The sequence below is a fragment of the Falco biarmicus genome, chromosome 7, assembly GCF_023638135.1.
Source record: "Falco biarmicus isolate bFalBia1 chromosome 7, bFalBia1.pri, whole genome shotgun sequence".
NCBI classification, from domain to species: domain Eukaryota; kingdom Metazoa; phylum Chordata; class Aves; order Falconiformes; family Falconidae; genus Falco; species Falco biarmicus.
In genome coordinates this window covers 54,284,963-54,307,908 of record NC_079294.1, presented here as the reverse complement: position 1 = coordinate 54,307,908, position 22,946 = coordinate 54,284,963, and the positions used below count along the sequence as shown (strand labels likewise).

The following is a 22,946-nucleotide window of genomic DNA, read 5'->3' as shown; positions in this document are numbered from 1 at the left end:
TGCTACTTTGATAGCTCAAAAGGAGTTTGAGTTTTCTAGGTGATGACAAGGGTAAATGCATTTAAATAATTATGGCTTTAATTTGAATGTGAAATACCCGCCCCCCCCCCATGTCTGAGCCTCTTGGATGTCAGGGCCTAAGGAGCTCAATTCAACATGTTTTACATTCCTAAAACCCCTACTGAATAAAATGGGAGCTATAGTTACATCAGAAATTAGATTGCTTAATGCTGCAAGTGATGCTCTCCTTTTTCCATTATGATTATGCCTGTTGAAAATTAGCAGAATGAATAGCTGTGCAGAGAGGAGAATTCATCATCATGGCACTGGGAAAAGCCTTACTGCATCCACCAGCTGCTCGTTGCTTCTGATACTCTCTTGATAGTGTGGCAGAGCTTAAGTAGTCATAACTTGTACATAAAACTCACTTTGGGACCCAAGCTAGTATGGCACATACATTATGGTAATATAAACGAAGGTTTGTTTTATCCTGAACATATACAGAACAGTTTGTTCAGCTACTGGTGCATTAATTTCAAAACGGATGTGAAAACAGCAGAACACCTTTCAAATGCTGAAGGACAACAGTGTAACTTCCCCGTGTTGGGAGAGCAGGATAGAGAGAATTGTTTGTGACTTTCAAGGAGGAATGTGCCCAAATCACACTCCTTGAAAGTCTGGACAGTCTAACTGGAATTCTTTTGTAATACCTATCGTCAATCTTATTTTTCCAGCTATAACTGGCTACTTTAAAGAGGAGTTTGAATTTAGAAGGAGGAAAAAACCCAACCAACCAACCCACAAAAATGCTACAACCATGTTACATGTCAATTTGGACTCTCTGTTGATGTGTCCGCTCAGAAGTGTCATAAGCACTGGGGGATAAATGGTCAGAGGCCCTACGGCAAGCACGGGCATCCACCGCTGACCTGGACTTGTGTGCAAATCCACATCCAAACTACCTCACCCACGTGAGGCAAGTTTGGGTTTGGGCTGCGGGCACAAAGCTTCTTCAGCCAATGCTTCTGTCTTTTTCAGGTAGCTGTGGAACTGCTGAAAGAGCTTCTGAAAGTATTAGATCAGCCTTTCCTTCCTTTAACTCGCTCTGTATGAGTATTTACTCTTGTGTTTGCAGGCAGGTTCACTTTAACTACTGTAATTGCCCAATTTACTACAAGCAGCTCTTGCAGATCATGCAGTCCTGAGTTTGACTCATAACAGCTATGAGAATTGGGAATTTTCTAGTTAATCTGGTGACTAAGACTGGTTGCACACCCAACTTACACCATTAGCATTGTGCTTCTCAACAAACAGCAGCTGACTGAAAGAGAACCCTTTGTTAAAAAAAGTACTCTGGGAGTGTAAGTGAAAAAAAAAAACCCACTTGGGAAATGTTGGGTCAATGGAATATTGTTTTCTCTCTGAGTTCACAGGCTAAATTAATCATATCTCTCAAGGGCAGAAGTGAAACACCCTAATGACATCAATCCCGTGCAGAAAAAGCCATGCTGCTTGCCGGCACCGGGGGTACATTTCAGCCCCCGGCACACACGAGTTGTTAGCTAACGGTGGGACAATGAAACACAAACACGGCACTGACAGCAATTTCACGGCAGAGCAGAATCTACGGCTTGGTAAGTGCGTAGCTTTTACCCATGACGGGGAAGTGCAGAAGGCTACAGGGTTAGTTTTAGATTCAGCGTTTCATACAACGTGGCTGAACGTGCCAGCATCCCCAATAACCAGGACAGCTCTGCTGGGACAGCTGGCTGATGGCCTGCAGCCTCCAACAGTACACTTCCTAAACTGCCTACCATGTATGTTTTCCAGACAGGATCTTTCAAAGAGGATTTTAAACCTTTACTATGATTTTTTTAATGGGTAAAAATTACCAGATGGCAAGAGCAAACTAAGTGGCCTGAATGTGGCCCTTTGTTTTTGCCTGAGGCTGAGGGGACTTACCAGGAGGAGGTGGCGCGGCTCTCATGGGGTAAGTCTGACTTTGAGACCTGTTGGAATACCCTCTACTTTGGGTAAGGTTCCGTCTAGTAGGACCTAAAAGAAACCAGCAAGGTGTTGTTACCCTTTCACAATTACAGTAATTAGGTACGGCTGGCTGGCTGCCAGACCCCTGCTCTGTGATCAGACTCTGACTCCTGCCGTGCTGGCCAGCTTGTTCTCTACAGCTTTAGGCACAACAAGGATGACCTAGAAATATTCTCCCTTTTATGATCCGGTCCAGCCCCAGAACATAAAATAAAGCTGTCCCAAGACACCATGAGGCCCAAAAGACCATTAGCTTTGAACTTTGTTACGGTTCCACATATAGCTGGCACAGCAGTACCTCTCACTGTACTGTTCCTGATCAGCAATTGGTATGAGAAGAAGGTAGGACACGAAAGCAGAGAGGCTGATACATTCGCAGCTCGGTCAGATTTGGTGATACACAGAGGCTCCCTGCCGTCATATTGCAACCCGCCCCGTCCTGGTGCAGCCCTGTGTGCAGCAGCGAGACTGTGGGGACTGCGGGAGCTCAGAGCGGAGCGAAAGGCTTCCCTAAAATGCTTGGCTAATTGTGCCATCTGCACTACGTCACATGATTAAATGCCCTCATTTCTTTCACTGCAGGGCAAAGCATTTCAGACATTTCAGGAACAGTGGGTATATAGTGAAAGTAACAAAATTCCAGCACGACTAGAGCAGCAAGGAATTCTGCTGCGTCATTAGAAGACCACCCACGTTATAAATTTTAAGTGTTACAGAGAAATAATAAAGAACATGCTGAGTCCAGAGGTGAGCAAGGAGAGAGTCAACCATTCTTACGGGAATTCTTTGGTAGCCCCGGTCCGATGCTGATCTGCAGCACTTTATTGCTTGGCTTGAGAATGGCTATATCTCCTTGGCCTTGCATAAACTGCACTTGTCGAGACCCACCACTGCTCCAGGGCCCCCAGCTCTCCTTTTTCAGCTTCACTTCAAGTCTAATGTAAGCACATGAACAACAACAGAAAAAAAAACACCAGAAAGCATTTCCGTGTGAAATCAGGACAGTATCACTTGGCACCAGGTAACTTAGAAATGTATTAGAAAAAAGCTTAGATCGAGAATTTGTATTCCCCGAGTGATTAGCTGACATAAACCACCTAATAAAATCTCTTTTTTTTCATGCTTTTTTAAGTGTTGTTCTTAATTGACATTTTAAACTTCCTGGTAGAGCTGCTCAAAGGTGGTTTAAGATGCCCTGCAGAGGATGGAGAGTGAGTTTTGAAGAAAAATGCACAAAGATCTGAGTAAAAGATCTATGCCTGCCTTCGGATGTGACTGCCTCTGCAGCAGGTTCTGCTGAAGCAAGGTGAAGTGCTCCATTCCTAAACATTCTCTGTATATCCCATTAGATGTATATCTATACATATATATGTATATACATGGCAATATATGCTTCAGGAGTGGGCTTTGGTCATGTGCTGGGAGTAAACAGTTTTGTATACACATCCCTCAATCTTTCCAATTTAAATTTTTTCCCACGTGTGCTCGTGCACACAACACACGTATCTGTTCTTCCCCAGCACTTCCACACTATTCATCTGCTCTGAACTGTACTGGGATATAAGCTAAGGAAATTAGGGTTTGGTTTTTGGGCAAGACCCCGAAGTATAATACATTACATCTTACACGAACAAAAAATTTACTCCCGGTACTGGCTTTGGAGTCCCTGTGTACAGGAGTATTGTACTACAGGAATGTTCCACACTTCTGTTGCCCTCCTACACCCTTTCCAAAATAATCATCTCATGTTCCCTTTTATAATTCTTCCAGGTTTTTTAAGGAAATCACATGAACATACAAATCCAAGGCCTGTTGTTGCTAATCTTAACAGGTAGGAGTATTAACAGAAGTCCATGTTTGTCGGGATAGTTTCCAGCATGTCCTTACAGCTAAAATGCACATCAAACTCTCTGTAGCTTTTCAAGCTTGTTTCTAAAAATTGTTCCCCAGATCATTTACTTGATGAGGCTCCTTTAGAATTATCCTTTCACCCTGCAGTCCTCTGTCCCCACAATAGACTTCAGAATTCCAGGTTGTTACATTATGGCTCCAGCATTGTCTTTCAAGCTCTTCGCTGTGCTGCATCCACACCTCGGTCAAGGCTAAGGAAGAGGGGAAGAGCAGCCAGCACAGACGGGGTGCTTGCTTGCACATCCATCGTGCGGCCCTTGCTGGGGGGGCACAGCTCTGCTGGCACCCAGCTGCTCTCCAGCACAAAGCTGCAGCCCCTTCTTCAGTAGCATGAAGGCAACCCTCCTATGCACAGGCAGTGGAAAGCGGCCCCGGTACAATCCTAACATACTACTCCGACGAGCTAATCAGAGAGTCTGGTCTCCTTGCACATACAGAGATTTTTACACTGTGCTGCCTCTTACTATTTTCAAACAAAGCACAGCGTCAGCAGCTCAACACCTAGCACGCACCCATTTGCCTTAGCAGCAAGAACAAAACTATTTATTCTTAAAAGCCCATTGAAAAAAGCCATAACTCACGTATTGCTAAACTTCAGAGGTAGTTTCCTTTGTGTTTTCTCTTCATATCGTTTTGATAAGAGGCTTAAAAACTCCGTTTTGAAGACTGATTCAAGCAAACTATCATATTCCTGTTCATGTAGAATGAAAATGTCATCCTGCATTGTGCTGGAAAGAAATCAGAGCATATACCATTCATACTAAGATTTCATCAGCAAATACAGCCAGCATTATAATGACATTTGCAGAGCAGTCATGGTTAATTTTTTAAAAACATAAGAAATTCCAAGCAGTATTAATTACAGAGGCTTGCTTTCTGAGAACAGGTTTGAGGTTTTTTCAGGACTTCATAATGGAGCATGTGAAACAATCCTTCTTGAAGGACAGGTATACTAGGCAGTCATTTTTCAGTAATTGCTGTTAGTAAAAGAACATGTGCTGTTAAAGTTCCCTCTTCAATAATGGCAAAACTTGTGATTAGAGGCAAATTGGCAACTTGAAGGTTACTGAACACTGAAACCCAAGCAGGTAAATCTGGAGTAAGAGCTGGAAGCTTTAGCTTGGTTTAACACAGTAGAAAACCCACCGGCTGGGTTCCATTGCCACATTGGGATCGATTCCTGTCTGCACCTGCTGAAGATGCTGCCAAGCACAGAAAACGACATCCACCTCGGTCGTTTGCAAGGCTGACTTCTGCCCTTCCAGACTCCCCACAGTAAAAGCAGTTATGCCACGTCCCAGCCAAGATTGCCACTGTTCCAGCATGCTTGTCATTTGTTTGTACGTGTAGCCTCCTTCCTTCCAACAGCCCGCTGGCATACTTCTGAGCTACAGCTACACCAGTGCCTGCCTGCTTCTGCATCCTTTCTACAAAGAGGTATTAACAAAGCTTTCCAAATAAAACTCTAAGACCTGAAAATATGGAAGCCGTGGGTTCCCCTCTTACTTCCTGACTGGAATAGCACAGAAGCAGCCACAGGATGCTCTGGTTCCACGTGCTGCTCCCACAGCACACTAACTGCACCTTGCAGCCGGTCCTGGACGACCTTACGGAACCAGGTCACTGCATGGGAGCACAATGCTACATCAGACACAAGACAATAGCGGCAGAGTCACCACAGAGGGAGGGGACTAGAAGTGATAAGAAACCTCTAAATTTCATGTGTGATTTCATAACCAGTTTAAATCAAATTACCATTGTTGTGCTGTCAGAAGGGGCAGCCTTCCCTCTGCCCCTCCCTCTTTTTATTCACACACGTTTTCTGTTCCTTCCCCCGCGCTACAATCCATCTCCTGCCCTTTCCTGGTAGAATAATTTTCTGCTTCCCTCGCTTTTCAAGGTCTTATCCATGTCCCCGTGCAGCTACCTGAGCAGTAGCCAGCGTAGAAAACTGTGGCTGGGAGGAGAGGCAGCACAGGAGCTCTGACAGCTGTGCAAAGCTGGGAACTGAGAACCTTCTCACGAAGCAACCACCGCATCACCCGTGTGGCACTGCACCAAACGGAGCAGACCCACGGAGGAAAGCAGCATTAGTTAGATACTGTTAAGTCCTCCGGGCAGAAAATGTGTGGCTCCTTTTCATGGCTGTTTAGTCCGCAGCAGGGAGTCTGAAGGCAAAGCTGCTCTGCTTTTTTGTCAATGCTGGGGGTCAATCTGCTGCTGCTACTACTACTAATATCACAAAATCCTATTTTATAATAGCAATTTATTCCAATATGTTAGATATCACCTACTCATGAAGAAGGCACTCACAGTTTGCATTTTTCTCTAGAGAAATTTAGACCTTACAAATCTTGTTGGATTTAGAATTAACATTCATTACAAGTTTTCATTGTTTTTCCTAAGAAACGGCGTGTGTGACTCTGAAGTGCAAGGGGCTGCACTGCGGTGGGGAGGGCTGTGGAAAGCCAGGCAGGTGGCTTGGGCAGCCAGGTGCAGCGCCAGCCAAAGTGCCATACCTGTCACTAAGAAAGAGCTTTCAATGCTTTGCATAGCAATACACCACAGGAAGGAGGCACCGATACCTTACCTAAACCTTATGCATGTATTGCTCCATCATTTCAGAGTAATTCCAAAAGTAAATTCATTACAACACATAAGGAATTCAAAGAATATTCAGCTCAGGGCGGGGGAAAAAAAAAGCCTCCACCCTCAGAGATAAAATTAGGTTTATTTGCCCTCATCACCGTTTTCTGATCCTAATTACCTAGCAATCAATAGCTTTCTGCTCTGAGCACGCTCATCCCCTTCTCTGCCAGCTGCCCTGCCTGGCTGTCGACTGTACATCTGAAAGGGGGAGGCAGAGCCAACTTCTGACCCCCACCTTCCATCTGGTGACTGAAGGCTACAATTCCCTCTACAGACTGTAAGTACCTTTTTACGCAGAATTAAAGACAGCCTCATAGTACTGCTAGAGGTGCTCTTGACTGTTGGTATTAAAATACAATTCTGACCCACGAGGTGAAGGATGAGTCGTACCGCTACCTGTTCTACACGTCTGCCTACCTGTGCACTCCATAACCTCCTTTCAAATTCTGGAATATTCCCCATAATTTGAAAAAGAGCGTATGAACCTACAAACATACCTCATTAGCGTTCAAAATGGCAATACAAAACCTGTAAAAGCAGAGTAAGAGCATCGCCCCCCTTTCCTATCGTCAGGCAAATCTGGGGCCTCAGCCAGGTTCTGAATGAGATGTACAGGAAAAGCTCAAGACCTACAGCAACTATTATCCCGTCAGTGGTCCTGTTTTTGCTGATTTAGCAGAGTCTGACTTCACGACGCTGTTAGGATGTCGCTCCTTATCAGATAGTTATAAAGCTCAGTTACTTATTGTTCCTAAAAGCACAAGAACGTTTCCATGAGAGTATAAGTTGCCAGTCTTGGTACCCTGACTAAATTCCAAGTTGGGCATTTTGCAATTTAAAGTGCACCTCCTTCAGTAATTTAACTTGTTATGTAGTGTTAGTTGCTGTTCATACATGTCAATAATGCTAATTAATCTGCCTTTACTATGCATAAGTGTATTGATACAAGCTACATCGATAAATTGCACAGGGGTTTCTTGAGAGAGATTGTTTAGAATGTGATGCAAGAATCCAGTTATACTCTCTCCCCTTTCTGTTTAAAATAATTTTATTCTGTAATGATTTAGTTAAAATTGAATACTGCATGTAAAATAGTACAAATAAGAATTGGAACTTACAGAACTTTGAGGCTCTGTTCTGCAATACAGAATAGAGCTAAAGCCATTCTGGATAAGCTCATGAAGAATGTTACTGCAATTATTTTCTTCCAGTGCAGAGGGTTGAGATTCACTTCAAAACTAATCAGAAATCAACTATCTTAGAGTTATAGAATATATATATATATATAAAAAAAAATATATAGGGACAATGAACCTTTCTTTTGAAAACACATGACAGAATGCAAGTTAGAGCTCATACAATTTTCACTTTGAGCCTGACATCTGAAAAACTGTTTGGGGGTTTTTGTTGCGGGTTTTTTTCCCCAAAAAACTACATAGTAGGTAATACATGTACCAAATAAAGGTTTCACTCTGTTTTTACTATTTGAAGACTGTTAAATATTACAAGCGCTGGCTTTCATCACTGAGAGATACCTCAGATTCAAGAGAAGCGGTAACTTTTACAGCCTCTGCAGCCAGTGTTGTACTACTACTGAGCCACTTCAATAGAGAGTTAAGGGATTCCTTGAAGAAGACCCATTTTGAACTCAGAACCACAGTAATATGGTAACAGGGAAAAGCCCTCTTGCCCCACTAGGTTCTTTAGGGTTTGGTTTTGGAGGAACACCTGGACAGTTTGATAGCTTATAATTCTGAACCTACTTTTAGCATATACAAACCCCAATGCTTTGGACAACAAAGCAAAATCAATAAGCTAAGTCCAAAACATTATCAGACATAATGTAACAGATTTCCTCTGAACTAAAGGCATTCAGGTTTGGCTCAGAAGGTTCCCTGTAACTGTCAGCTCCTGTGAGAGGAGGGTAGCAGCCTTCCATCCTTCCAGCGTGTCTGGCTGCAACCTGCTCAGGGTTTGCAAAGGGCACCGTCCAAACCTGGCGCACAACAAAGACGACAGGTTCCACTCATTACGGATCCACTACAGTTGTTCTGTTGCGACTTCCATTACAAAGACGTATGATAAATAAACCACAGGTTTTGAAAACAGCACTGGCAGCAGACACAGCTTGCAGACCTTTCCCTAGTCTTGAAATGGCTGTGAAAAATTCTGCAAAAATGTGAAATCTGCTGGTTTTAAGTCCTGGATAATGCCTGTGAGAAGACTGCTGGCTATGCTAATGGGAAGGTTTTATAAGCATATACTAAAAAACCTTCGTGGTTACTATCAATACACAGCACTCAAGTGTAGACTTGTGTTGTGTCAAAATAGTCATTTATTTCAATATTTAGAGTAGACTTGTTGCCCTGGATTGGTATTTTTTTGTATTAAATTACAATCCTCTACCAGCTCCAATAAACTGCAGTAACAAATGCAGAGGTATCCAGAGACACTGTTCACTCCTCTTCCAAGGGGTGAAACAATACATGCCAGAATCCACGGGGCTTGTGGGCAGTTTCTCCCTGTTCTCCAGTTGTCGCTGACCTAACTGGGTTTCTCAGCCCTGTGTGGACACCTCGGAAACTTCCTGCAATCTGGGATTAGCCTGACAGTCAGTCAGCAGAAGCAAGGTGAAATCCAACTAGAAATAAAGGTTTTAGTAGCTCACCAGAGAGAGAACACCCCTTCAGGGAGCAGCGGATATGTACAAGGTGTACTTCTGTAAGTAAGAATTATTTCTGGGATACAAGCTTGAGCCAAAACTTACTAGACCCTGCTTGTGCGTGGTGAATATACGCTGGACAGAATACACTTTAAGGTAGGCCAGACCTGGTGTAAGTGAAACATTTTAACGACTAGTTGGAAAACGTTTGTGTTCTGTCCTTAAACATCCATTGCTATAACATACTTACCAGGGCTGGGAGTGAAAATAAGGCTTCATCTTTCTTTGTTTACAAGATTCAATTAATACAGCTTACGAAATTCACCCTCCATCAATCAACTTATTTCCCCTGTCCTACACAAATTTATCTGTCAATGGAAAGATATTTCCACGGTACTGACCTTAGAGAAACAGAAAGAATTCTCTCCACTTCCATCCTTCGCTTTAAGACTTCCTTCACTTGTCCTTTCTCTGGACCCTGCTTTATCTTCTCACGCCCGATCAGGTATATGCACTTTGGAGTGAGGACAAGATCCCGCTTCACGCTCTGAAACACAAAATTGTTTGAAAATACACAGCTATGCAAAGATCAATGCACTAACGTCGCGGTGCTGTTCCAAAAGCAGAATGTACTGTGATCTGGGGCAATACTGTCAGTCTTTGGCTCAAGGGAAAAAAAATACTGATGTGATTAATCGCAAGACCCTAGAGTCAGACTGCATAGGACAGAGAAGTAGCTTTGTTTTCCATTTCCTAACATCGCTTTGTGCCCAGCAAGTCCCATGAAGTCCTCATCCTGAGACAACAGGTTTGCTAATGGCCATGTTCTGACCGCACGCGGTGACTGCTTCCCTATGGGTCTTTTAAGTCATTTTTCTCCAAGCTGGTATCCTAGATGGTAGGACACTGACGTGGTGGAGTTTCTGTTAAAGGATGGTAGAAATCTGTAACTCCCTAGCAGAACTAATCATCAGTGGTTGTTGCTCTCAAACATACCTTAAACCGTCTATCATATTTAGTTACGGTGTCTGCAAAATCAATCTTCTCCCGTTTGCCCACAAACTGGCGTAGCTCTGGATGGTCCTCCATGCCTATGTAATCTCCCACAAAATTCCTGTTAATGCTGTTCCGTCGTCTTTCTTTCTTGTTCAGCAATAGATCTGATGCTTAAATATCAAAAATAAACATTGATTAATAGCACTTACTAAATTTTCTCAACTCGTGATCTGAAAGAGCTAACTGTTTCAAGCAGAACTTTTTGGGAAGAAGTGATAACCAAATTATTTATAATATGGAAAAAATAGTGAAGCACTGCTACTAATCCTTTGCATAAGGATCCATGTGATTATTAAATCCATTTCCAATGAAATACACTGATGGCAAGCTCAACAGTTCTGATGAATCAGGAGCGCTTCTGGAACTAAGCAATTTCTCACTCATTCATTGCTGGAAAATAGATTAACTCTACTAAGAAAACTCAGAACGTTGTGCCTTAACGTCAGCCAGGTCACACATGCAACTGAGCATTACGGTCCCTGGATGGATTTGCATCATCTACAGAACTGTATCTAGGTCCTAGATAACTGTGGGAAGCTACTTATTTTTCACTACCCCAGAACATCTCTGATCTCTGTCCTACTCAGTCTGGCTTTGAGAGCAGAACACTGGGTTGTCCAAGAAATCCATGCATGCAGAGCAGCCAGCCTCAGCAGTGGTGGGGGTCCAACAATTTGGAGACATTCACAGACAATTATCTGCAATGCAACAGTTTGTTCTGTAGAGAGGGAGATTTCTCCTTCCTCTCTTGTGGCACTCTTTCTGTCTGTGGAACCATGTGTGAAACACCTGTCATCAGAAGTTATGACTTACCTTCTTCTCTCATCTGTACATATTTTTTCCTGGCCACATACTTCCTCCATGCCTTCTGGATGGCCCTGGCATACCCATCATACTTCCTCTCTCTCATCTCTTCTAACAAAAATAGCTGCAGTACAGAGAGACAGCAGGGTGGGTCATTTTATGTGAAAAGTTCCAAGAAAAAGCTGTATTCCACTTTCAACAGCTGCCCAGTGTATTTCACTATAGATCAAGGCTGGTGTCTCTGCCAAAACTATGGTAGCCGAGACCAGAACGTTAAGGTAACCTTTTCTGGAAGAAATCTCTAATGCTTGAGTGGTTCTGGCTTTTACCAGCCTATCCATTAATCTTGATAACCAATGATGAAGGAAGAGTAATACGGATCCTCCCTGAAATATTCTCCTGGTGCAACTCAAGGTTCTCCAGTGGGCATCCATCTAGCCTCCATCTTCACATTCTCCAAAAATCCCTCTTTCTCTTGTCAGAATGCTACCTTGTCTATGGGGATCGGTGCAATGTGTAAAATCACATACTATTCACACGCAGATTTCTTCCCTGTCTGAATTTCATACTCTCATGCCCACTGGCTCCATTCTTTCCTAGCAGCAAAGTTTGTCAGCTGCAGGATTTACAACCATGGCCTTGTATTTCAGTATGACATAATAAGATTTTCACATCTAAAAAGTTGTCAGAATTCAAGAGAAAATGCCGATTTATCAAAACAGAAGTAGAAGGTGCATCTCCTTTTTTGACAATTTCCCAGGTCCCGCTAAAATATATGTAAATGTAATGCATTAGAACAACTTCACCATTACGTAGGATACAGCATATTTCACTTATAGCATTTTAGATACTTTAAGTTTAGTAAAATGTGTTCCTTGTGTCATCAGAAGCACAAGCATTTGGCTAACAATTCAAGTACTAAATCAGTCCACTGACATGACTGTTGCATATTATTTCCCTTTACTGTGTACTTAATATTCATAAGGACTTCTCTTCTAGCTTTTTTCAAGAGATAAAATTAGTAAAACCAGGTATATCGAGAAGCAAACCTGGACTTTAGGATCCTTTTTTTTAATTTGCTGCCCTACCTAAACCATGCAAATCTTGAAAAATACTATCGTTCACATTGATCTTAAAAAGGAAACTTGATCTAGTGCAAACCATTTCCGCAGAACCTCACTTGCTCTTGTACAGTTATTTATTCAGGTGTTTGATGGAAATGTAAATAATGAAGTCTCCTTTCTGCCACCCATAAAATTTATTTCTCCATTGGCAATTCTCCATCTACAGCAAACTTATTAAAAAGAAAAAAAATACCTCTTCACAAACACACGAGCACTAGATAGGGTTTCAGCACCCAGGCATGAGCACTCCTGATGCAAAAACTTGCTCAGCTTCAGCAGGGGCATGACCAAGCCCTTCAGCAATTCCGGTTACGGTAACAATACCGATGTAGTGTCTTGTGAACACTTGCCAGTTATTTCTCTAACAATAATGCTAATCGCAAAATCACAAGGCAAAACAGTCTATCACCTGCAGTAGAAGGTCACAATTGAGGAAGTTAAAACATGGTTTGTAAGCTACAAAATTAAAATACTGCATAAATTCTTTTCTAAAATATATATTGTAAAGCCTCCCCTCACACTCCCAAGCAAATCACGCATTTTTCATCTGATTAACCACAACAGGTGCGCTCTCTTTGGTGGCAGAAAGAAAAATTCTCATTTCCCATCAAAAAATTATTTTTCTCGAAGGTAACATAATCCTAGCCAATACTTTAGTAATATAAATGTTAGATGACTGTCTCTGATACTAAAAGATATAAATCAAGCTTTAGAATATTCAGCTCACAGAAGAATTTTCAACTTAAAATGACAAAGACCCAGGCTATTTTTAGTACATGTTTAAAAATGGATTTCATGGCTTTTCATTTAAAGAAAACGTACACAGTAATTCAAAGCAAATCAAAATGCAACCCAAAAGAGCTTTACTATTTCCAGTCAACCTCATGTCGGGTTAACCTGCAGAACAATCCCTCGGTAAAACTCACAGACGTGCCATTAAATGCATGTACATGCAACCAGGTGTTACAAAACTGTGTCAGACAGAGAACATGCATCCACTGGAAAACAACTCCCTCTTGGAAACAACTAACAGCACATGATGTTGGGGTACAGAACATTCAACATTTTGGCCACTTCAGAGTGAAGCGGCGTTAGATTCATCCATCTTAGGTTCAGCACTTGCCGCCTGGCTATTAAACAGATGACGGACACCAGCAGATGATTTCATTTCTTTCTTTGAGCAAAACAGGAATAAGACCCACCACATTTGTTAAGATATGGCTGCTGAAAAATCTGTGCTCTTACGAGGTGCAAACTGGGGTATTTCAGCAGCTGGGGAAGACAGTTCCTTATGTGATTTATTACATAAAAGTGAAAACAACAAATACTTTAAAATTTTGGATTTACTTATCTATAAAGTAGCATAACATCAAGAAAACAGCCATCACGTGAATTATTTTGGTTTCTTTGCTTGTTTGTCTCCCAAACTGAGACTGTATTTGCTTTGTAACTAACTGCAATGAATGGCATGGATGCCAAACCATTTCACAGTGAGAACAAGAAAATCAGGTTTGCTACAGTGTAAGACAATGAACACGAAACTGGAAGATGCTGCTTGAATTACCAATTCTGGTTCCTTGTCATTACAAGCAACTAGGTTGTCTGTATTAATTCAAATAGATGCTCGACCAGAATGTGTACCCACCACCGTGCTATAATATACTTGAGGTCGTCAGTAAAGGACTAAAAGTCACAACTGTAACGCCACAAGAAGAGGTATCAGACATCTGCTAATGTCCAAGGCTACTGCACTGAATTTGCAAGACAAACTCCCCAATAATCTTGAGAAATAAATGATGGCCTGTGCTACAGAGGAAGGCAAATAAAGCTCACACTTCATTAAACCGGCTAGCTAAGGTGCTGCTTGCAATAATTAAGTAGGATTAATCCTATACTAGAATTTCCTGCTCTGCCAATGTGCACCTAAGTATTCTAACAACCTTAAATACTGTATGATTTATTATAGAAATTCTAATTTATTACAGAAATTCTAATAACATCTTAAATACTGTATGATTTATTATAGAAACATGTCTCAGATGGCAGGAATGTAAAGTCTCATTATTCCTAAACAGAGAAATCCTTACCCTATTTATGGCAGAAACCGCACAATTTCTATTATGACTTGGAGAAGAGTTTTATTTTTCTCTTTAACAGGTATCTTCCCATGTGACTGGGCACAGCAGTGTCATTGCCTGAATTACTGCTGCTCTACAGAGAAAAAGAACAGTTTCTGCAAAGGAAAACGGCAGCAATAGAAGTGTTCTATTTTGATATGTAACTTCAGGTAGAGCACCAAGAAACCACCTAATGCTCAACTGCTACCAAACTAAACCCAGTTGCTTCTGATAAATAGGGAATACATGACAATGAGTAGAGCATGGTTTTTTCATTGACAACTTTAGAAAATTCTTTTCCAACAGATTTTGTGCAGTTTAGCAGCCACAGGGTAAAACCAGCCTTCTGATGCCTCCCTCATGTTCTCTTTGAGTGGGATTTCAGTCATTTGGGAGCATTGATTTACTCAATCATGCATAAGATACCCCCCTTACTATAACTGGGGGCTATTCTATTTTTATCAGGAGTTCTTGTACCGAGGAGACCCATTTTCTTGGGCCAACGGTCATAGATACGTCTTCATGCCATGAGGTGCCTTCACATGACAGATTCTCTGATGGAACGTCACTATGTGCAATGTGACACCAAAGCATTTTCATATCCTATCTCCTCTTCGTGATGTATTTGATGGTCCTTGTATTAGTGTCAAAATCACACAGGGTCCTTCTGTACTGTGCCGGTTGTAAGTGCCCAGAACCCCGGTACAGCCTCGAGGCACCTGTGACAGACCTGCCCAGCCTGACTTACACTCTTACGCCTCTCCCACCTGAGCAGGCACGCTCGGCTTCTGAGCCTTTTATCGCAGCACAACAGTTTCATACACAAAGACTCATGTTCTGCCACACTTACAGACTCAGGAGCTTTGATGAAGACTTTGGATTTCCCAAGCTGGTACTGGTCAGGATCCATGTTGACTGACTGAAGCAGGTGGAGCACGCCTTGTTTCTCTTCTCCTTTCCAGGAAGGCCAGGTTGCTTTCGTCAGAATGGCGTACCTTAACCACCAAGGAGAAGAGATTAAAACCTGACAGCAACCAGCAGCGGCAGCATTACCCCAAGGTGAGAGCTGGCAATTTCAGCAGGACTTAAAAAAAGCCCAAGTGTGGAAGATGCACAGTATTAAGATATTACTTGTTTAGCAAGACCAAACAACTGCAATGAGGACAACAGTGTCCAGGAGTCTCCCATTTCCAGGTGCTCGGTTACTATTTGGTAACTGCAGTAGTTAGTTACAGACAGTTGTGCGTGATCTCCTTAAGTCCAGGACAAGGTTAGTTACCAGCAATGACTTATGGTCCAGATTTAAGTACCTACACCCTCGGTACTCTAGGTTCGTTCCCAAGCACGTGGCCCATTTCCCACTCCAGCCTTCATCTGTCTTACAAAGGCCTCTTCTGTTTCTAAGCAAGTAGCCAGCTCATGCTCCTAACCCACCTGTCCAACAGCTGGTCTGCATTTAGCAAGGAGCTATTCCTGGCGTTATCCCAGAAAGCCTTTGGCTTGGCCCCTGGTGCAAGAGGGAAGACATAGTGATGCTGGTGCTACCCAGAAGGAACACTGGGAACCGACTAGGGAAGTGCTATAGTAACACGTCTTTGATAGGGAGAGGTGAGCAGTCTTCTGTCTCATGATATTCCCTTTAAGTGTTGAAAATTAGGTTGATGCCAGGTTGCAGCCCCACTTAAACTGTCTGCTTTTTCAGGCTTAATTTGGGCTTTTGGAACTGCCAGGCTGAATTACAAAGCTGCCTTGTTTCGCTGTTCACTGCCCACCGAGGAGCACCGATGGGCTCTAGCTGCCTCGGCATGTCCGCGGATAAGTAACTTCTCTAGCAGCAGCTACTTAGACTCCTTTGACAATGAGACTGGAGAACAGCTAAATGTGTTGTGACAAATTTCTCCCCCAAATCTATTACTGTGACAATTTTTATTAATGCCTTAAGTGTAACTGAGTTATATAAACTAAATCATGCTTATTAGTAAAACATTCAACTAATGAAAAAAGTGATAAACTATGGAGTTCAGTTTGCTGTAATTCCCAAGTTCTTGTTTCTTGAGAAGATCTAGGCAGCTCCTAATAAGATGTTCTCAAAAACACACAAGGAATTGTTAGAAAATTCCTTAAGGGAATGTTTATTCTTGTCCCATCTAAAATGTTATCCAGCCAGGAAGCAGAAACAGTGTCATGCAACTTAAATTACAAGTACCACGCAAACAGAAATAGCAAACAGTTAAAAAGGAATGTATCACAAAACCCAAACACCTCTAAATAGCAAGTATGTGAAAAGAGAAAGCTAACTTATGAATAATTCAGTAGGATTCAAAAGGGTCTACTGATGTTTTCATGTTCAAATTAGTCCTAGTTAACAAATGCTCAGGTACATGATGGTGTAACAAAGTAGGTCTTATGCCATCTTAAATACAGAAGTATATTATATGTATATATATACACATATATAATCTATGTTTACAGACAATGTGTACACTTAAATATTTACGTAATTTATCAGTATTATGGGATAAATACATGCAACCTAGTAAGATGCTCTAAGTTAAAGTGACTCCCAGCTTATTTAATCAACAGCCTCTTTTGCAGGTTTATCACGTACCACCAACAGTATAGTTGTATAGGTGGGTCTAAGAGTCTGAATGTAAAGAAGCTGATGTTAATAAAGGCATGTGAAACTGCTACCACAGAATCTGACACTGCATTTCAGCATGTTACAAATTCTTTCCTACATCTTCTGAGTTATAAAGGAGGGCATGGGGAAAAACCATGCCTTAAGACCTTTTAATACAAGCAAAGCTCTCGGGTACAAAAGAAGAACAGATTTGAAATTCTCCTTTTTCATAAATTCTAACTTCATACGCTTCATTAGTGTGACAAGTCTACATGGCAGAAGAAACAGGTTATTCTATAACATGCACCAATTAAGTGTTTCACAATTTTATAACGTGGCAATTCCATCATTGTGCTGTTTAGAATCAGCCCTTTCCTCTAATGTACTTGTGCATGCTTCCCCTTAAACTGGTTATATCACTATCCAAATATCTAGATTTTTCAAGCTTGTGTGATTTGATCTTACAGAGGATTTCAGCACAAGTAATAAATGTGTTCTTAAAATGCTTCTGAAAATTTCAAATCATGACTCCCCCCCCCCCCAAAAAAAAATAATAATTATAAATTCACAGTAAGCAGTTATGTCCTATGTCTAAATACGGGAGCATGGAGTTCAGCTTTCACATCGGTTATGCTTTGAAACACACAGGCCTTTTCAGTGACTGTGGCTTTTTGCATGCAAATGTAAATGTTGTACATAAAAGTCTATTCAGCCCAGAAATCTCCACTTCTATGGAGCTGCCAAGGAACGCCCAAGGAAAACAAGTGTGCGAGCATGCATTTCCTCTCCATCCCATGCCTCAGCCCCTGCTACTCACACTGACTCAGGGTGTCAGAACAGAGCTTGTTCTGGATGCTAGCGAACTGTGAATGGAAAGGTTGCAGGAAGAGTTTTACTTATAACAAAAATGTTCAATTTAACAAGACTGATTCGAAACAAACGGATGAATTCCATAAATAATGGGTTTGACTGCCTGTGAATCTCCACATATAACGTGAAGTACAGAAATCTATTCACCTGCCAGAAGGACCGTGTAGCTTGCCTTTGTGCAGATTTCTAGACCTGCACAGCCCTTACAATCGGTGTGCAAGAACCGTGGAGGCTAGGTGTAATACACTGTTACTCTCAGCGATGGTTTTGTGAAGTAATCCAACCTGAAGCATATTCACGTTTACATGTCTGGGCTTGAAGATCATGAAGAAAAAGGGATTTAAAATTATTCTGTAATGAAAATCTAGTCCCTACTTTTCTGATATTTTAGGTCTCTCTGTTACTAGATGATTAGAACATTCTCTGTGTTATCGTGAAGTATTACCATTGGCTTTGTTCCGTGCCATCTGATTAATTATACTCCTTCCTTTGCAACAGCTGATTGGGTTTTGTGTTTTATATTCTCAAAGGCAACAGACTTCCAACAAAGGCTGATTTGTAATCTAATGCCCCAGTTTGGGAATTCTTTAGCTGTATGTCTCAATTTTCTGAGAAACAGAAGCTGAATGTTGTACAAATCTTGAAATTGCTCTTATTTAAGAGGATTTCATTAGCTAGTGGAGGTAGTTAATCATCTTAACAGCTGGTCCTAAGACCCTGAAAAAAGGATTGGTCTTACAGAGCTCTGGCTTTCAGTCAGTGAGCAGCTGCAGTGGTTTGAGTTGTAACCATTCCCAGCTGTCTGAACACCAGTGGAAGGATATAACAAGCTATTTAAGCTAAGGTTACTGGTCACACTGCAATGGTTGAATGGCAGGCATGTATTTCTTTACTTATCTTCTGTCATTGGGAAAGAAGAGTTGGGAGAACTGGAGCAGTAACGTTTTAAAGGCTAGCAGCTAGGCACTCAAGATTCCAGGCTCTGCAGCCCGTAACTCTTCGCATAACTCTTTTTAACTTTGAGGAACCCTCTCACAGCACTACAAAAAGAACTGAGATCTTAGGCAGGTTTAAAGAAAAATGAAAAGACTTTCAAAGACACAAAAGGCAGCCTTTAAGACACTTCCAAATTTCTGTGTAATCTAGATCGTGAGCAAGGTAAATGAGGAAAAAGGAAAGGGTAAGTGGGAAATTGGAAGCTTTCAAAACTTGCAACTTCTTGTTTTCCTCATCATCATATCAACAATTATATTGTAATACTTCTGAGTATTACCTTACCTCTGCAAAAACTTCTTGAAAACCCGCCTGTAGGCATAGCCAGCTCTTCTTACTCGAATATTTTCTTTCAGACCTAAGTATTCCACTTGATGTTTTACCCTGTGGACAAAAACAATGCAAGATTTACAATCCACTTTATTTGCATATTTGTGGAATGAGGTATTCTGAAAAGTCCGTATCACATTTAAAGAGTGTTGATTTCTCAAATTCATGCACAGGTACATGAATTTGTTCTTGTACATTACCATGCACGCTGCACGGTAGGAAAAATTATCAAGGAAGGCAGACGACATTACTGAAACGTGCAACAAGTTTACCTTAACATTTTTTCCTAGTTTCATGTTTCCTAACTAATTTATGTATAAATTTCTTAACTAATACTGTTGCCCATAAAAGGCCAAGGAACTATCACCTACACAATTACACAGCTGGTATCCAAGGGAGTAGGAAATAGTTTCATGTTCTTTCATTGTCGGTTTCACGCGTTTTACCTCACTCAAACATCGGCAGTAGCACACAGTAGTGCTGCTTTGGTTGTTCTGGAGAATGGACCCCATCTGATGGCTGGGAAAAGCCCCACGTGCCAACCTTTCATTACACAAAGGGTCAGAAAGCAGAAAGCCAGGCCGGTACATTTACGAAAAGCTAGCATTCCTCCCCGTTCCAGCACGCTGCAAAGGAAGGGCTTGAGGACAGGCACATGCCTGGCTGGAGCATGCCTGCTAAGCTCCTCGTGGTGTGCTTTGGTTACAAACTAAAACTGAGCTGGTACCAGTCCCACAAGGTGTTAATGGCAGTGGAGGGACTCTGCTGCCCTTGGGAACTGAAACAACATCATCCCAACACCACTGCAGTTCCCTCACCAAAATGCCTTTATTTAAGGTTCTCAACAGGGAGCAAGTATGTCCCCCCCTGAATCTCAAAGAAGAAAAACAGCAAAAGAAAAAAAAAGCTTCCTTTTGGTGCCTTTTCCTCCTTCTGGAGCTGCGGTACCTTATTTAACGTTCCTTCTTACATGTCCTGTTAGTCTCCTATTTAACGCTTGGCGAATTGATTTGAAGAATTTCAGTTAGCTTCCTTAATGCACGACTCCTGCAATTTTCCTTTGCATTTCCTTAATTTCCTCATCTAAGTCATGTGGCCGGAAGAGGCAATTTCAGTTTTTAACTCTGCAATGTGGTGTCAAGGGGCTTCTGTTGCTGTTCTTTTATAGGGCAAATTATAGAAGCTTTAGCTTTCAGTCAAATATAAAAGTTGTTGAGATTTTAGTCCTGCACGTTTAACAAACAGTATATAAAAGAGTGTTTCTTTACATATAATCAAAAAAGTGCACCTGTAAGGAGCCATTTTGTTTTGTTTGGCTTACTATTTCTCTGATTTCACAGAAGAATTCTGAAAAACTGTTAATTCAATGTTATTTTTCTAGCTATTTTGAAATGTTAAATTTCAATACGAAGTGTACTGCCCATTGATTTTGGGTTTTTGCTTGAGACATTCTTTTCACATGACTCATAGTATAAAGGGAAAAAACTTTTGAAATCCCATGCTACAAATGACAAAAGCCCTTCAGTTATTTCCTTTTTTTAAAGAACACTTATGAGAAGTATTTTGCTAAATGATGAGGAATACTGCCCTTTTAGCTTATAATAAAGAATACTGCACATCTTCATATTGCTGTGTTCAAGGGAAAAAGTATAGTTTGTACCCACTCCAAAAATTCTGGTACAGTAGAAAGCTGGTGGACAAAAATACATTTTCCTGTTTATAGCTTTTCCTCCTGTTCACATCTGGAATAACGCACTGCAGCAACAGTATTACTCCCATTTTCTTACTGTCGTGCCAGTATTAGTGTCCAGCAACAGAAAATTTGAGACATTTTTCTGTTTTTTCCTTTTCTTTCTGAGAAAAGGCACACTGAAAATCTCCCTCCAGGCATCAACCTCAAGCAGGTCAGGGTCTGGGAATTCAGCTAATGCAGCAATTTTGAATACAAGGCCAAGTGGCTGTGCCAGGACCTAAACAAAAACACATTTCAAGAACACCCTAATTTTTGGAATAACTAAGGTATTATACAAGGTTTAGATATTACATAAGGTCTATGTTTTAATGCTAAATACTCTGGAATTATTCAACAGCAGTACAAAGCTGGAGTGACATGGCTTCTGCGAGCATGAAGAAAGACAGGCTTTGCGAAGATTTTTTTTCCTTTTTCAGGAACACTTTCACCATCTAGTAACACCAGATACGTAAGCAAATTAGATATACTATGGCAGCATGTGTATGATACAGCATTATGTGACCACAGAAGAAAACAAAAAAAACCCTAAACCAACATCCAGCAGAATATCACATGAAATCACTTATGTTTTGTATTTTCCTCAACACAGAACTTCCTCACAGTAAAATTATGAAACAACGTAATTAATCTTCAGTTTCAGTTGTCATATGCACATAAATTTCTTTTCCCCAGACATGTCACTAACTGCTACAGCGTTATGTATCCCATGTGAGATCCCGATATAATATATGGGAAATCACAGGATGAAATGGGAGAGAATGTTAGGAATTTTAAACAGGGATGAAGGATTACCATTGTAAGAACTCCCTCCACTTGTGCCCGAGTTCGATAGTATACAATGCTTTGTAATTCATGTGGCAAATGCAGCAGCTACTGATAACAAGCATCACCTTCACTATGGGAACACAAGAAGAAATCGTGCCCATTTTTGCTCCAAAAGGGGTTTCCTGGAAGCTGGCCTTTTCTCAGGACTGGGTTTTTGTTTGCATGTTTCACTGGTTTCCTAGCAACACCCTCCACAATAACAGGCCTCTTTCCCAATATGTAAATGATCGATTTTTAAAGCCCCTCAACTTACAGTCGCAAGTTTTAGCCATACTTTTTCTAGGACTGCTGACTTTCCTCCTTTGGTCCCCAGTGCCAGAGGAAAATCAAGCGTGGCGCAGTAGGGTTTTCAGGGGTGAAAAAGCTAGAGAAAGGGGGTCTGCCTTTACTGAAGGACACTTTCAAGGGCAGCCCCAACTGTGGTTGCAGTAAGTTCTCTACACCCGCACGTGAGTGCACCCACCGGCATGCCAAATGGCAGGAAGGGAGTCCTGCCTGGGTGCTAGTGCCATCAAGAATGCTTTTTATCACACTTGGCAAGTTGTTTCACTAGGACAAAAAACTAAAAAAAAAAAAAAAAGTTGCTTTATCAGCACTTTTACCAATACCAAAAGTATTTGGTATATAGTAATAAATGTTACCTATTATTAAGACCTCACATAGTATACACACCATACTGATCCCCTACCTCCATGCAAAAATAAAAAAATAAAAAAAAAAAAAAAAGATTATCTTTTTTCAGATACTAGGAAGATGCTATAAAGCATTGCATGGTTAAAGATGCCTTAAACCACAGGTGATAAACCAAACTGATGACTCAGACATCTTTTTAATGTCCATCTAACCACCTGATATGATATTCTAATGACTTCTCTTTAAAGAGCCGGCTAATGAATGTTAAAAGTCAAGAAGTAAAAAAGGAACCTTCTATATTCTTGGCTAGAGAGACTTCTGGTAAGTTTGATGCATAAAAGCAGATACAGACATCCTGCTGGCTTTTTAGCTACCCAATAGAAGCTGTTATCAGAAGCACCAGTCAGAACTGATGTATAATGTATTTGGTGTGCAAATTCTATGTGGAAAACTGAGTAATATACCAATTGTGTTGTTACGCAGATGTTGATTATTCTTAACTGATGGGAGAAAAGCTAAGAACTGCACATACGAACTGCTGATTTAGACCAAG

The 22,946-nt window shown here is 41.3% G+C and overlaps 1 protein-coding gene across 1 annotated transcript in view; it reads right to left on the bottom strand.

Moving 5' to 3' along the window:
* Window positions 1–22,946, bottom strand: part of MYO1E (myosin IE) — a 92,913-nt gene that overhangs the window by 8,441 nt on the left and 61,526 nt on the right. Inside the window, exons 18-25 of the mRNA XM_056345449.1 lie at window positions 19,138–19,236; window positions 15,220–15,364; window positions 11,138–11,252; window positions 10,265–10,434; window positions 9,670–9,815; window positions 4,539–4,685; window positions 2,824–2,981; window positions 1,963–2,055 (exon numbers count right to left, since the gene is read on the bottom strand). Of these exons, the coding sequence (XP_056201424.1) occupies window positions 1,963–2,055; window positions 2,824–2,981; window positions 4,539–4,685; window positions 9,670–9,815; window positions 10,265–10,434; window positions 11,138–11,252; window positions 15,220–15,364; window positions 19,138–19,236 (1,073 nt within the window). The remainder of the gene's footprint in view (window positions 1–1,962; window positions 2,056–2,823; window positions 2,982–4,538; window positions 4,686–9,669; window positions 9,816–10,264; window positions 10,435–11,137; window positions 11,253–15,219; window positions 15,365–19,137; window positions 19,237–22,946) is intronic.